Source organism: Ambystoma mexicanum, chromosome 8 (assembly GCF_040938575.1).
Source record: "Ambystoma mexicanum isolate Mex_15411 chromosome 8, UKY_AmexF1_1, whole genome shotgun sequence".
NCBI classification, from domain to species: Eukaryota; Metazoa; Chordata; class Amphibia; order Caudata; family Ambystomatidae; genus Ambystoma; species Ambystoma mexicanum.
In genome coordinates, this window is record NC_090929.1 from 1,712,769,233 (window position 1) to 1,712,785,920 (window position 16,688).

Consider the following 16,688-nt stretch of genomic DNA (forward strand, 5'->3'; position numbering starts at 1 on the left):
GAGTTCTGTAAAGTCCAATTAAGCCCTCAGATATACCACCTGGGAGCTCAATAACATGATATAGGTGGCATGCGGACAATGGGCACCATGTGAAGCATGACAGAAGTAAGGTGAGTTCCACACAACCGAGGGAAAGGGCTGTCACTACAGGCTAGCTGGAAACAACTTGCAAATAATTAAAAGTCAAGAGTAGCAGAGACTCCTCACTCTATTGGGACCCGATTTAGCCCCTATGATAGTTATCTAGGTTGGCCAAGCACATTCCCTGGCCCCTGTACTTTGGAACCAAGCATAGAGTCATTGTAGTGCTGGAACCTAACATGGGTGCGCCTAAGACTTTGTGAGCAGGTCTAGCCTGAGGATTGCCTCATCGCCACACACTCAGTGAGGCCACTGCATGGCAGGGCTTGCTATATATCAGTGGGGGGCTAGTTCGATCCTGAGAGGCTCTGGTTGTCTTTGGAGATGAGATGTGAGCAGAGGAGTTGATAAATGCCAGCCATGGCAGAGCCAAGAGGTCTAAGAGTGTACCCTCTGATGCCAGCTTCCTGGGGACACAACACTAGCTCAGTCAAGGGTCTCTCCATTTGAGGAAACCCTCTGAGGCACCTCCCTGTAGCAGCAAATGGGGTGCCCCCAAACATCCTGCCCTCTCAGGAATCCCAGATGTGAGGATAGGGTTGTCCTGACAGGCAAGCTCAGAAAGCCATGCTTTCTGCATATCTGCCTCCTTCAGTGTGGCAGATGTAGGAGAGGATATGTATGGATATTGTATATGAGGGGCAGTAAGTGACATTATATGCAGAGGAGGCAGTAAACTGAATACAAATATCAAATGGCTGGAATCCAGACAGCAAATGGAAGTGCACATTCACGTTTTAAAATGATCCACTTCAGGGTGAATAGGTCATCTGTCCAGTTTGCATGCTTCCAGAGAAACCAGCTCAGATGATGTGTATACATCAGGAAAAGGGCAGGTTTTAGAGTGACAGGGTTAGCATATAAATTCAGGAGACAGAAGAGGTGGGGGGAGATCTTATTTAGAGAGGAACGTGAGTGCAGCTGACAGAAGAGCAGAGAAGCAGACAGAGGTTAGAATTGTGCAATGCAGGATCTTCCAGGAAGCTGGGGCCTTGAACTGTGTCCTTTGTGGGTGGCGGAGGTTTGCAGAATTTGTGATACTCCTGCATGCTGATAATCAAGTCCATAGGGGTTTCCCATGACAACAGTGCAGAAGCCTCACACACCGGAGGTGAGGTGTGTTTTTGTTTCTTCTCTTAGACTCTATATTCTGGCAATTGTGTCAGGACCCAAGGTCTGGGTAAGATAAGAACTGTGGATCTTTTGTCATGAATACCGACTGGTCATGCAATCTAATGTAGAGATGCTATTTTGTATTAATGTTTATACCACATAACCTGTTTTCAACAATAGTGCATATAAAAAAGAATCATTTTTAAAACTGAATCAGTGGGGTTGTGTTTTCTGTGTCTAAGTGTATTCAATGACAAAGAGGGTGTGAAGTAACAGGGAAGAGACCTAGTGTTTCAAAATAGGTGACATATTTTACCACAGGTGGTAAACAGGAGGTAAAAGTTGGTGCCCTTAGCAAGTAAGTTTAAAAGCATATGATGCATGTGTGACTTATGAATCATTCATAATCAAAAGTGTCTTATGAACAAATCTGTGCAAGACAGTAGTCCAGTCTTGTAGATAAGTGACTGGAGAGACAGTTAGCACTGTCGAGTTCCCACTTGTACAAAGCCCATTGTTCTGTGTTTAAAGTTGACCCTAAATAGAATACAGGTATTAGAGGGGAGTCTTGTCACACCATATAGGGTAATGTCATAACAATGCTAGTCCAGTTTACCACTATTTTACCATGATAATAAAATAAAACTAAATTACATATATCCCTCTGCCAAAATCCCTAAAACCTACCAGAAGAGAAGGGTCTAGGAGCTTGGCTATTAGTGGCAGATGGGAACCCTAAGGCGGTGACATGTGCAGGTCAGATGTGCATGAGTCCTGAGTGCTGATACATTGCTAAATGCTTTCTGTTGATGTCATTTGGGTATATGTTTTAACTGCAAGGGGGAGCCCAGCACTCATTCATTGAACTCAACGCTGACAGACCTGGTTCGCCACTGGCAAATGGGGGTGAGTGGTTCTGAAAAGAAATAGGCATGAGGGCAGAGCTATGTGTCTAATAACTATGTTGTAGGCAGATTGCTGTCGTGTGTAAGTGTTGACTTTGCTCTAGTAAAGTGGTGAGAAATGCAGGCCTCTTGTGCTGGTAGGAGAGGTGGCTGGGTTAGTGGGATACCTGTCATAGGGGTTTCAAGGCTGGGCGGAACCTGGATTGACATGGCACCTTTCTGAGGCTTTTGTCTATGCAGATGAGTGGTTCTTACTGTTGAAGTTCCATGTAATGAAGGTTGCAGGTAAACCACACCCGACTGTGTCCATTCTCCAGAATTCCTTGGTTGAGCGGCTATGTGTAGGCATGTGACATGTTGCTGAGAGAAAGCAGAGAGGGTCCCTTCGTCTTTGTGCTCGTTTGCAAGTTTGTTTTTCTGGGTGTTGTTCATGCCAGGCCATCCATATTACAGGTATTTATGATGTGAAAAGGTCTGAGGCATATACCTTAGTGGTCACATGTCCATGTGCTTCACTGTTAAAAGGAGGTCGGTGTCTCAAAGAATGGGATGTCTGTTGATTGAGGCTGGTCCTCTGCACTTAGGTGTTTCTGGTGTTCGTAGGTCATTGGAAGAGCCAGGATTCCAGGGACTTTCATCCAGGTGCAGGAGTAGTTTGGGGACGGAGCTCCAGAGGTTCGTTGAGAGAAGAGGGAAGGACCATCACTCCCAGGCGTTGGCTGCACCTAGGTTTTGACTAGACAGATCGGAGTGGCGGATGGCAACAGCTCTCAGGGAGGAGTGACTTTCTCCTGACTTTATTCTGAGTTTGTGGTGAAATGAGCATGCGCGTGGCTAGTGCCCAAACGCCCTTCCAAATGGACATTGCAAACCCTCGAGAGGTCTTGGAATCCAGGCCCTGCTGACGTGAGGAACTCTCACAAATGAGGGTGTGTAATGTGCTCTTCGTGTCTTTACTTCAGACCCTCCAGCAAGAGGGTTTGTTTCGGAGAAGGGGACCCCTGATCGCACCACAAGACGTATCATATGAGTTCAGGAATGGCACGGTACTAGGTTCACACTGAGGTAATGGTCAGTACTAAGTATCTAACCTTATGTGACTGCAGTGAAGAGGATCTGCTCAGCAGGGGGGCCCGATGATGAGGAATCAGAGGGTGGCAACACTTAACACAAAGTAAGACACCGGCGCCCACTTCATGCCTCCGGCGCAGAGCTCCTGGTCCCTAGACTCACTGCCAGGGGGCATCCCAGTGACACGTTTTGGCTTCACATATGGGACATTATTATGAAATATAGAAACCTTTACAGCATAGATTTTATTTAGCCCTACTCATTATAGAGTAAGGAGCGGTGCTGTGCTTTCCATGTGCATCTGAAGCATGCCGAGCGGTGATGGGAATGGAAAGATTCTTGGCTGCCAATCCTAATCATCACAACGGTAGTTGTCTAGTCCTTCATAAAGGGCTTCACAGAGAAGCCACAATCCGTGATGGGAGAGTGATTTCCTGCCATCTTGTGTTATCATTATTATTATTGGGGGATTTATTGAGTGCAGACCGAGCTCCGGGAAGCAACGCAGCACTTTACAATCATAGGGGGAAGGACACAGCGAGGGAAGCAGATATGGAAGGGAGTGGGGAGCCAGCAGGGAAATGGGGGACATTTGGCAGCGAGGAATCTATAAGCAATAATGGGAAAAGGGCAAAAGCAATGTGAAAGCGGGCCCAGATGGATGTGAGCTGGCATCTTGGGACATGCTGTGCGTCCATGACCCTACCACTGCAGTGCTGCGGGGCCAGACCACGCCATCGACCTACCAATTCTTAGTGCAGCTGAAATGCAGGCGGCTGTACACTAAGCACAGGGTACATATCAGCAGCCATTGTTCTGGTTGTGGCGGCATATGGCTCTGCATTTTGAAGCTGGTGAAGAAGCGCTCTTCGTTTGCAACGCATCACGCACCTGTGATAAAGGATTGGGGAAGAAGCACGCGCATCCTAACTCTGCACTGGTTTCCGCTGTTGCTGGGGGTTTGACCCTCTTCTATTTCCACATCTACAGACGGTTTAATGAAAACAAGGACTGATGCAACTCCTCCAGCACAGAAACACCAAACCTCCTGTTGTTCCTCAACCACAGTCTACACAATAGATGCCTTTGTGGCATCTGGCACCCAGGTGCTGTGGTGTAACAGTGGTACCCACACTACGTTCCTCAATAAGCAGCATAACAGACTATTGCCAAAGTGCAAAGCGATGCACACAGCCACGGTGGAAATCCCGCGACTCAGGCCATTAACCCGCAGAGGCTGGAAGTGGCCAGTTAATGCCCCAGACCTGGAGAGCACTGATTGGCTGAATGTGTTATTGGTCCAAATCCTACATGGAGTACTGAGAGAGTCGACTCACCTGAATATTCAGCCTCCCTCGATGGGCCCCGAGGCCGTAGCGCTTTACAGTCGAAGCATGTAGCTGGAAGTCAGTCACCTTTAGCGTCTCAAGACCGAGAGGAGGGCAACCTGCAGAGGAAAACAGAAGCCATGAGACACAAGGACCACAAACCACCCAGACAGTGAGGCTCTGAGGGGTATCCTTCTACCCGCATGGGGCCTGTAGGAACATGAACCACCCAGACATTGAGGCTCAGAGGGATATCGTTCTACCGGCATGGGACCTGTAGGACCACAAACCACCCAGACAGTGAGGCTCAGAGGGATATCCTTATACCCGCATGGGGCCTGTAGGACCATGAACCATCCAGACAGTGAGGCTCAGAGGGATATCCTTCAACCCGCATGGGGCCTCTAGGACCATGAACCACCCAGACAGTGAGGCTCAGAGGGATATCCTTCAACCCGCATGGGGCCTCTAGGACCATGAACCACCCAGACAGTGAAGCTCAGAGGGGTATCCTTCCACCCGCATGGGGCCTGTAGGACCACGAACCACCCAGACATTGAGGCTCAGAGGGATATTGTTCTACCGGCATGGGACCTGTAGGACCACAAACCACCCAGACAGTGAGGCTCAGAGGGATATCCTTATACCCGCATGGGGCCTGTAGGACCATGAACCATCCAGACAGTGAGGCTCAGAGGGATATCCTTCAACCTGCATTTGGCCTCTAGGACCATGAACCACCCAGACAGTGAGGCTCAGAGGGAAATCCTTCAACCCGCATGGGGCCTCTAGGACCATGAACCACCCAGACAGTGAGGCTCAGAGGGAAATCCTTCAACCCGCATGGGGCCTCTAGGACCATGAACCACCCAGACAGTGAAGCTCAGAGGGGTATCCTTCCACCCGCATGGGGCCTGTAGGACCACGAACCACCCAGACATTGAGGCTCAGAGGGATATTGTTCTACCGGCATGGGACCTGTAGGACCACAAACCACCCAGACAGTGAGGCTCAGAGGGATATCCTTATACCCGCATGGGGCCTGTAGGACCATGAACCATCCAGACAGTGAGGCTCAGAGGAATATCCTTCAACCTGCATTTGGCCTCTAGGACCATGAACCACCCAGACAGTGAGGCTCAGAGGGATATCCTTCAACCCGCATGGGGCCTCTAGGACCATGAACCACCCAGACAGTGAAGCTCAGAGGGGTAATCTTCCACCCGCATGGGGCCTGTAGGACCATGAACCACCCAGACAGTGAGGATCAGAGTGGTATCCTTCCACCCGCATGGGGCCTCTAGGACCACAAACCACCCAGACACTGAGGCTCAGAGGGGTATCCTTCTACCCGCATGGGGCCTGTAGGACCATGAACCACCCAGACATTGAGGCTCAGAGGGATATCGTTCTACCGGCATGGGACCTGTAGGACCACGAACCACCCAGACAGTGAGGCTCAGAGGGATATCCTTATACCCGCATGGGGCCTGTAGGACCATGAACCATCCAGATAGTGAGGCTCAGAGGGATATCCTTCAACCCGCATGGGGCCTCTAGGACCATGAACCACCCAGACAGTGAGGCTCAGAGGGATATCCTTCAACCCGCATGGGGCCTCTAGGACCATGAACCGCCCAGACAGTGAAGCTCAGAGGGGTATCCTTCCACCCGCATGGGGCCTGTAGGACCACGAACCACCCAGACATTGAGGCTCAGAGGGATATTGTTCTACCGGCATGGGACCTGTAGGACCACAAACCACCCAGACAGTGAGGCTCAGAGGGATATCCTTATACCCGCATGGGGCCTGTAGGACCATGAACCATCCAGACAGTGAGGCTCAGAGGGATATCCTTCAACCTGCATTTGGCCTCTAGGACCATGAACCACCCAGACAGTGAGGCTCAGAGGGAAATCCTTCAACCCGCATGGGGCCTCTAGGACCATGAACCACCCAGACAGTGAGGCTCAGAGGGAAATCCTTCAACCCGCATGGGCCCTGTAGGACCACGAACCGCCCAGACAGTGAGGCTCAGAGGGGTATCCTTCCACCCGCATGGGGCCTGTAGGACCATGAACCACCCAGACAGTGAGGCTCAGAGGGGTATCCTTCCACCCGCATGGGGCCTCTAGGACCACAAACCACCCAGACAGTGAGGCTCAGAGGGGTATCCTTCAACCCGCATGGGGCCTCTAGGACCACAAACCACCCAGACAGTGAGGCTCAGAGGGGTATCCTTCCACCCGCATGGGGCCTCTAGGACCACGAACCACCCAGACAGTGAAGCTCAGAGGGGTATCCTTCCACCCGCATGGGGCCTCTAGGACCACAAACCACCCAGACAGTGAGGCTCAGAGGAGTATCCTTCTACCCGCATGGGACCTGTAGGACCACAAACCACCCAGACAGTGAGGCTCAGAGGGATATCCATCAACCCGCATGGGGCCTGTGCTGAAAGGAAGATGGGAGCAAAGAGCTGTAACGAGCAGCAATGAAACGACCCTGACGCTGGCCTTCAGGGCAAGATGGGAGGTAGTGGGACACCAAAGGCTGGAGAACAGACATTTCAACTTCCTGGGGTACCAAGCAATACATTAAAGACCTGAGAAGTAACAGTGTAACCAGGCAGATGAAAAGGGCAAACATGAGAATCTACAGGCTGAGAGCAATGGGAACCAGGAACGAGAGGATCCTGGGATATCCTGGAGTGCCTAGAAGAGGTAATTCAAGCACCTAGAGCTGGAGCCTACAGAAATAGGGGAAGCAAGAGACCCTGGGAAGCCCAGAAGGGGATCCGAGAACGTGGGAATCAGGACCTGGAGGATCCTGGGATATCCTGGAGTGCCTAGAAGAGGTCATTCAGGCACATAGGACTGGAGTCTACAGGAATAGGAGAAGCTTGAGACCCTGGGAGGCCCAGAAGGGGATCCGAGAACGTGGGAATCAGGACCTGGAGGATCCTGGGATATCCTGGAGTGCCTAGAAGAGGTCATTCAGGCACATAGGACTGGAGTCTACAGGAATAGGGGAAGAAAGAGACCCTGGGAAGCACAGAAGGGGTTCAGAGAACGTGGGAACCAGGAACTAGAGGATCCTGGGATATCCTGGAGTGCCTAGAAGAGGGAATTCAGGCACATAGTACTGGAGTCTACAGGAATAGGGGAAGCATGAGACCCTGGGAAGCCCAGAAGGGGATCCGAGAACGTGGGAACCAGGAATTAGAGGATCCTGGGATATCATGCAGTGCCTAGAAGAGGTTATTCAAGCACATAGGACTGGAGCCTACAAGAATAAGGGAAGCATGAGACCCTGGGAAGCCCAGAAGGGGATCAGAGAACGTGAGAATCAGGAACTAGAGGATCCTGGGATATCCTGGAGTGCCTAGAAGAGGTCATCCAGGCACATAGGACTTGAGTCTACTTGAATAGGAGAAGCATGAGACCCTGGGAAGCCCAGAAGGGGATCAGAGAACATGGGAACCTGGGACTAGAGGATCCTGGGATATCATGGATTGCTGAGAAGAGGTTATTCAAGCACATAGGACTGGAGCCTACAGGAATAGGGGAAGCATGAGACCCTGGGAAGCCCAGAAGGGGATCAGAGAACGTGGGAATCAGGAACTAGAGGATCCTGGGATATCCTGGAGTGCCTAGAAGAGGTCATTCAGGCACAGAGGACTGGAGTCTACAGGAATAGGGCAAGCAAGAGACCCTGGGAAGCCCAGAAGCGGATCCGAGAACATGGAAATCAGGAACTAGAGGCTCATGGTATGTCCTGGAGTGCTTAGAAGAGGTAATTCATGCACATAGGGCTGGAGTCTACAGGAATAGGGGAGGCAAGAGACCCTGGGAAGCCCAGAAGGGCACAGTCTAATCACACCAGGGCTGAGTTTCAGATGGGAAATGGTGCAAAGAGATCCTGGACACCTAAACCAGCACATGGTGAGTAGTGATCAGTGGGGGGATTTCACTCGTTATCACTTCATAAGAACCTTGAAAGCAAACTATTTTACTATTTTACTGTTGTCAAAAAGATTTCCTGCACTCGAGTGCCAGTGCCATGCAGGACCCGGCAGTGGCTAACAGGGTCAGTGCAGGAAATGAGCGTGCCTCAGAAGATCAAAATGGGTCAGACATGTGCACCTCTGCTCTGCACAGACTCTCCCAGCAGGCGCCTCTGGGCAGGGTGTCTTCCCATGTAGCAAGGACCAAGCTCCAGAACAGCACACACGGTGTGGGTGCCAGTCTATGCGCTGGTATCCTTTAACAGTAGCTGGTTATCTGTCCTTCTGTACACCCACGGGGATTAGTCCTTGGCCATGTTTTGAGGGATTAGCAAAATTGGAGAATTGTGGGGTCAAAGGGTAGGTGTGTGACAAGAAAAGGATTGTTTGTGGGTCCTTTTTCAGGGCGATTTGTGATTAAAGCCCTTGCTGCGCGGGGAGCGTGTGCCAGCACATATGTGGAGCTTAGCCGCCAGGTACGCTGGTGTGTTACCCGTGACTGCTTTGTACATGATACACACAGTCTTGAACAGTATCCTGGCCTGGAGAGGAAACCAATGTAGTCTGTGAAGGACAGGGGTGAGTCAGTCAAATATCCGTGCACCTGTAGTAGGACGTGCTGCAGCGCGGTGACGCCAAGTGAGTGGCAGGAAGACGCTGCGAGACAGAACTGTTATACACACGAGGGTTCTAGAGTACTCAAAAGGCAATGCTGTTAACTTAAACATTGAAAATAAAACGCTCTTGAGTCTACTCGAGGTGGCCGTTTCCCAAGTGCATGAAATGCACGTGTTTGTCAGCATGACCCAGGGAGGTTATGCTGGTTCAGCATCGCTTTGTGGCACTTCCCAACATGGGGAATGGGGATGCAGCATTTTGTTCACTCTTATTGAGTGACAGTCGAGTCCAGATCTCCCTCGTCAAGCTGCAGTGGCAGCGCTCACATAGGACACTTGAAAAGGCTGCATGGAGATGAGCACGTGCAGAGTAGTGGGCTGTGCAGTGCTGATGCACGTCCCACACCCCTTGCCTCTCCTCACTTTTTCTCTCACTGGGATTCCTTTGTTAACGATCTTCCTCACTGCCTTTGGTCTCTAAGTCCAGGTTAGGGGCGCTTTTACCTTTTGGCAATGACGTCAGAAATGAATGTGGCAGCTTTCTGAAGGGCACCTTAGAATTGATTCATCCTCTGATAAAAGACATTTCTCTCATATCATATTTGCAGTAGGATTCTGCGATTTTAGGATTGCTCCGGCGAATTAAATCATAAAACATTCCAATTTGACTCAGTCATGAGATATTTCATAGCTGGTGAAAATCCATGTTGGTCTCTAAAACATTTTGAAAATAAAAAGGGAAAGGGGGACAGTGCAGCACTCAAGGAATTCAACATGTGCACTACATGAAATGATGCAAGATGTGAAAACATGTACTGGCCAGGTATTATACAAACAATAGGAATTCCAGGTGGAAGTCCCCCCTAGAACCACACTGGTCTAAGGCTTTCAAATGTGCAGGCAAACAAATATACAGAGAAGGATTGACAACAACCAGATCTTTGTTTTTAATGTAGATTATACATATATAGTTCCATGAAGACAGATTGTAGCACAGGAGAGCGCTAAACTCTGCAAGAACATGCCCAACATGTTTCGGTTCATAGTCGGGACATCATTTTTCTAAACAAAAGCACAAACTAAAAAGGTAATCAGTGGTACCTGAATCTCTGCATAAATACTCTCACTAAGGAGCACAGTCGTAAAGTCCAACGTATTTCAAAATATTAAAAGTCCAAGCAAACAGGGAGACACCTAGCATAGCATCCTGCGGCAGCAGGAGCAGAAAAAGTATCAGTGGAGAAGAGGGCTGTAATATATGCTACTTGAGGGCCATGTGACAACAAACACTAAAAACAGACTACAAAGCTATGAAAAAAAAACTATACAGAAATTAAGAAAATATCAGAACCACTTTATAATCACATGACAATACACACAAAAACAGATAATGGGGCTATGAAAAGAGAAAACTGGCTATAAATGAAACAGGAAATAAAAGTAAGGCTATATGCCACTTTATAGTCATGTGACAATAAACACACCAAACAGATGATGGGCTATGGAAGTAAAACACTGGCTATAAATGAAAGTAAGTAAATAAAAAAAGACTCTTGGCTATGTATAGTCAGTCACCTGACAGTAAACACTAAAAAGACCACGTGGCTTTAATAATAGAAAATAGACTACAACATAAGCTAGGAAAATAAAAGAAAAACTATTCACTACTTGAAAGTCATTCAACAGAAATCACTCAAAATAGACTACGAGACTATATAAATCTCAAAAGAAATGTGTGCATATAAAAAAAGAGTAAAAAGGAGAATGGTCTGAGTCTGGAGCTCATGGGCGGCTCGTCCATAATGGGAAGGGGGGGTCGACCCAATAGGTCTTGGCCCCCTCTCACCCATTATGGAGGAGCCAACCCAGTGAAATACAAGCAATCCCTCAGCTGTTTTTTCATCTGAGGGAGTGCTCTTATCTGCCGAATGGAAATGCTGTTTCCCTTTGACAGTTACAGTTCCCAAGCCGTGCAAGCTCAATTAGTCATGCAAAACTGGGAGCGTTTTGCTTCCCCAGTCTTGCATGGAAATGTTGGCTGAGGATCTGCATGCCTGTATGTGCAAGGGGGTGCTACTGTGCCTTCTCGCACATACAGACAGAGCAGGCTGGAGTGGGGTGTCTCATCACCCATGCTCAGGCCCCTCTACGCACAAGCAGAAACCAGGAAGCTTCCTAATCTTTCAGTACCTGGGATGCATGAGTGGAGGCGACGATGGGGAAACCCTAAAGGAGGTGCCCAGATAACCTGGTAGCATCCCCCCTCCCCACCCCCAGATAAGGAGGAGGGGTTGGGCGTAAGCCCATAAAAATGGGGCGGCAGCCCCGGAAGAGCGAAAGGGAGCGGGAAGCCTGCCAAACCAGAAGAGAAGCCTGAAAAAGGGTAACAAAGAAAGGGGGCGTGCCCTGGGGCATAAGAGTGGCTCAGCCCGCAGGCAGCATCATTTTTGCCCCAACATCGGTGGAGGATCAAGTTCGGGAGCTGTTTTTCATGCATGCCTATCTTGTTGGAAAGAGTTCACTGTACCAGCATGGCATGGTCCCGGGCGCCGGGAGCCGGTGTCCAGCGGGAGGAAGCGGAAGCCACGGGAATCGGAGTTCCACTGGGTGATTTCCTAAAGTTACGTGGACCAGAGGAAACAAAAAGCAGTCGGGAGGTGCATGTGCTAGCAAAGACTGCTGCGCCGGAGGGCACATGTGGAGGGTACGGAGCAAGCAATGTGTGTGCCTCTCGGGCCGCTGCTGAGGGGGAGTATCCCAAGCACAAACGTACATTTCGGAATGCAGCGCCGGAGAAGAGTGGAGAGGCAGAGGGGCCGTGGCAGTGAAATCTGCAAGCAATTCCAAACTGTGGTGCGAGTCGATTGGCAAGCGGGCTACGGCAATGGCTTCCCAATGTCGGTCTTGGAACAGAAGGATCAATTCTGCTGTGCATTGAGTTACAGGACCAGAAGCTATCTCCGTGCCGTTGACAGTGGTGACCTTCTCAGTTGTCATTTTCTGACAGAGGGGAAGCCCCATCCTTGTTGCCAAGCCTTGGTCTATGTAGTTAGCAACGGCTCCGCTGTCTATGTATGCCTCCACAGCATGCATCCGAGACGGTTGTTGGTGACTGATCAAAATCACAGGCAGGGCAAGGTGTGAGGTCTGTGGCTCTTTTCCTTCGCTCGACAAACGGACCTCTATGTTTGACGGGCCTGGAAGTTTTCCGGCTCTTGTTCTCCTCCTTCTTTCTCTGTAGCTCCAACTGTTCTCCTAGGGGTTTTTACGGGACATTCTCTGAGGAAGTGACCTGATTCCCTGCAGTACAGGCATAATTGCTGTTGTCTCCTTGTGTCTCTTTTGGCCTTGGTTAATTGGCTAGTACCCCCCCAATTTGCATGGGTTCCAAAGTGTTTTCTGATGAACGCGGACTGTTCTCCTTTGAGCGTACATACACAGTCCGATTCTCCGTTCTGGTTCGATCTGTCCTTCGGTCTTGCAGCCTGTGGTTTAGCTGCACCACTAGGTTGATGAACTCTGCACAGTCTTTTGGCGGGTTTACCACCTGAGCTAGGACGTCTTTCAATTCCCCCCGTAATCCTCGATGGAATAACGTTGTTCGTTTCTTCTCAGGCGACCCAGTTTCAAAGACATTTCTATTAAAAGTGGCGGTATATGTTAACAAATCTTGGCTGCCTTGGCGGAGGGACAGAAGTTTGTAATCCAGAGCTTGCCCCTGGGCATGTCGGGCGAACAGCTTCTCCACCTCCTGTTGAAACCCCCTGAAATCCCACAGGAGTGGGTCATCCTGGCTTACTAACGGTAATGACCACTCCGCGGCACTGCCACTCAGATATGACAGAATGAAGGCAACCCGCGACTGATCGTTAGGAAAGGCTCCCGGTCTACCAAGAAAATGGAGGCGGCACTGGTTCATGAACACTGCATAATTTCTTGGGTCCCCCATAAAATGTTCCGGTGGGGCCAAATGAACCGCTCCAGGGAGGAGCACCTGCACTGGATTGACGGATGTGGCTGGAACCTACGGAATACTTCCTGGCAACGGAGCCTGCCCAGCCTGTGTTTGTAGCAATTGTCTGGCTAATTCATCGGTGCGGTTCTTGGTGACAATCAACTCCCTTCTTAGGGCATTGGTTTCTTGCCGAACGGAGTGCACCTCGCCCCGTAATTCTCCCAGTAACTGGGCTAGTTGGTCAGTCTCTGGTGTTTCCATGACGCCCAGGTGGATGCTTTAATGGAGGCTTCGCGTTCTGTTACGCTCACCTGGTATCCACTGGTGCTCTATCCTGGACCCCTCTCTACTTGGTTATGTGCCAGACATTGGGTAGCGCCTATAACAGGAGAATGGAGGGTTAAGATACTGGTTCTGTGATGGGCGGACTCCCACCTCCCTCTGGTCCAAGTCCCCTCCCTTGGGGTTATTGCTCACCTTAGGTTTTTGTGCGTTGAACTCTCCGTCTTGCGTCTCTATGCAGGGGCGTGGTTGGTGCGGGCGTTCCATGGACCTATTTGCTTCACTGGTCCGTGTGCCCTCATGTATGGTCCAGACCAGATGTGACTCCAAATCTGCTTGCTGTCTTCCAGGTGAGTTATAATGTCTTTTCCGTCTTCATTCTGTCTCTTTCTTTCAATCTGTTTTCTCTGTCTTCTTAGCGTCTTTGCTCCACTACGCTGTTCCCTAACAATGTCTCTTTTTGTTTTCACTGGGATAGTTATGATCTCAGAGTTGCCGTGCCGATGGTGAAGATCACAGTGAGTTATTGATGCGCGGAGCGTTGCGCTGTTTATTGGTGTTAATTGCCAACCTGTGTTCTCTTCTCTTCTTTGTACAGGTTGCGGTGATGTATCGAAGTGATGAGCGATCGAAGCGCTGCTTGCCCAGGTAAGTGCTTTGTTAATGCTGACCTTGTTCCTACTTCCCTTGCAGGTTGTGGTGAAACCCGGAGATGGGCGAGGTAAGAGAAGCGCAGGGTGCTGCCAGGACTCGCTGCTTGCCCAGGTAAGAATTGTTATTAATGCTGTCCTTGTTTCTTTACCTTTGCAGGTTGCAGGGAACTCCGGAGATGGGCGAGGTAAGCCAAGCGCAGGATGGATTCAAGGCCGGTTACTTCACCGGTAAGTGTTCTTGCTCGCTAATGCTGTTCTTGTTCTTCCAGGTTATTAATGGAATCCGGATCTAGGGCTTCAGGATCGGGCCGCCGGAGAAGCAGATGAGCAGGAGCTGGACACGGTGAGCATTACGCTGCAGGAGTGCAGAATAACGCGAAGCGGGTTCTGCTGTTTGGGTGTGGTTTAAATAGCCCAGGTAAAGTAGTTCCAGGCCAAGTAGTTCCAGGCCCACGCACACCCAAAACACTAGCTAGCATGGCTTGGTTCTAAAGAACTGAGCTGTGTAATAGGCCTCCATGTTGGATTAAGGTGCAAAACTGGTATTGCTTTATTCCTGATAATGAGACTGACTCCATGTATGTTTCTGATGGAGTTTTAAGGCCCTTGGGGCCAGTGTGAAGGGCTTTAGACCCACTGCTGCCAGGGAGCTGTTGTACCTGAGGGGGTCAGGGGCACGGATCATGACACAGGCAGCAGACGGAAGCAGCCAAGAAAAGAAGAGAAGCAGGAAAAACAACCATGAGAGATAAAGGCAGAGGGAAGAAGCAGTGGTTTGTTGCCAATCTGGTGGCTCTTCCAGTAGAGATTCCAAGGGCTCGCAGCAGTGGACCCAGCATTATGTGGCCGACACGGCGGCAGAGGCATCAGAGGGACCTGAATCCTTGGCACAAGTGAAAGGTATAGTGATGCAGTTTTTGCAATAAAGGAGCAATTGGGTGAATGGACAAATGATGTGTGGGAATGTTCACCAGCAGGGGGATGCTCAGAGAGGGGTGGTGAGTGGCCCACGAGGGGCCGTGGGCCCTAGCACACTGGGTCAAGCCGGTCGCATGCCCAGAGAGATGCCCCATGGGGTGGTCACGCACCCACAGCAGGGGAATGCAATGGCATCCAACAGTCAAGGGCAGGGAGATGTTCAGGGGAGTTGTACCAATTATGGGAGAGGGATGCCAGGGTTTGCACTAGTGTGGGCTAGGGGGAATGCATTAGTGTGCTATATCCCAACAGCATTCAAAGAAAGGATATGGCAAACGGAATTCATGGATATTTTCACTTTGCTCATATGGAACAAACAGGTCTTGACAAGCGCCAAATTTCAGAAAAGGAAAGGAGAAGAAGGATAGGGAGAAGGTTAGGAATGAGGAGACCATTCACAACTGGCACCCATTATGGTAGAAACATTCCCAGAGGATGGGGGTGTTCTATTTACCTATGAGCAATTCATCCATACCGCGTACTTAACTTATGGTGGGGATGAGTGGTTAAAATATGACAGGGACTTCCGTTTAAAAATGCAGATTTGGACGGCGATGTCCAGGGATGAAGTGGATGAGACAGATCACATTGAAAAGATGGTAGCAGCAAAGGAAGCGGGGGAAAGGATCCAGGGGGAAGAGGCCTTATTATAAGAAAGTTAAATGGTCATATGGGGACAGTAGGAGGGGATCTTTTTGCGAGCGCTCCTCCTGGAATAATAGACCCAGCTATCAGCTGGGGGCGCAAGCGAGATGCTGGAAATTTGAGCACGCCGAATGCCCCTTCCGAAAAATGTTTAAATTCAAGCATGCATGCACCAAATGTTCAGGGATCCATAGCAGGACATCATGTTATGGGGGGAAAAAAGAGCACGAGCACAAAGCCAAAGGAGAATGCAAAATGAAATTGACACCTCACAGCCTACACCCATAATCCTTGCTAAAATGATGCCATACCTAAACTCTTACCCTATTAGTGCAGATGCAAAACTAATTCGGGAGGGTTTTAGGTGAGGGGTTTGTAATCCCTTACACTGAGCCAGTAGGGAGCATGGAGTCCGACAACTTGAAGTCAACGCTAAAAATGACAGAGGTAGTGAAACAAAAAATTACGAAGGAAGTTAAGTCTAGAAAGAGTGGCTGGTCCTTCACTACCCCTCCCTTCAAGAACTTCAGAGTGTCACCCTTGGGTTTGGTGCCCAAGAAGGAGGTAGGGCAGTTTTGACTCATCCAGCATCTATCCTTCCCAGAGGGACAATCAGTGAACGATGGCGTAGCAGAGGAGAACTGTAGGGGGAACTACGCCTCCTTTGAGGATGCAGTGGAACTGGTGAAGGCCATGGGTAGAGTGGCACTAATGGGGAAAGCAGACATTGAATCAGACTTCAGGTTATTACCAATAAATGAAGGAAGCTATAACTTGCTTGGCTTCAAGGTCAATGGCCTGTATTATTATGACATGCTTGCCAATGGGTGGCTCAATTTCCTGTGCATACTTCGAGAAATCTAGCACGTTTTTGGAATACGGGCTAAGGCAGAGCACCGGGGACGGGAAACGGATGCATTATTTGGATGAATTCCTGTTTGTTGGAAGGAAAGGAACAGAAGAATGTGGTGCTTTAATAGACAAGTTCAAGAC

At 49.7% G+C, this 16,688-nt stretch overlaps 1 protein-coding gene across 1 annotated transcript in view; it reads right to left on the reverse strand.

Moving 5' to 3' along the window:
• The window catches only part of CPXM2 (carboxypeptidase X, M14 family member 2), a 597,080-nt gene that overhangs the window by 453,431 nt on the left and 126,961 nt on the right, over window positions 1–16,688 (reverse strand). Inside the window, exon 3 of the mRNA XM_069612029.1 lies at window positions 4,568–4,677. Coding sequence (XP_069468130.1) covers window positions 4,568–4,677 — 110 coding nt within the window. The remainder of the gene's footprint in view (window positions 1–4,567; window positions 4,678–16,688) is intronic.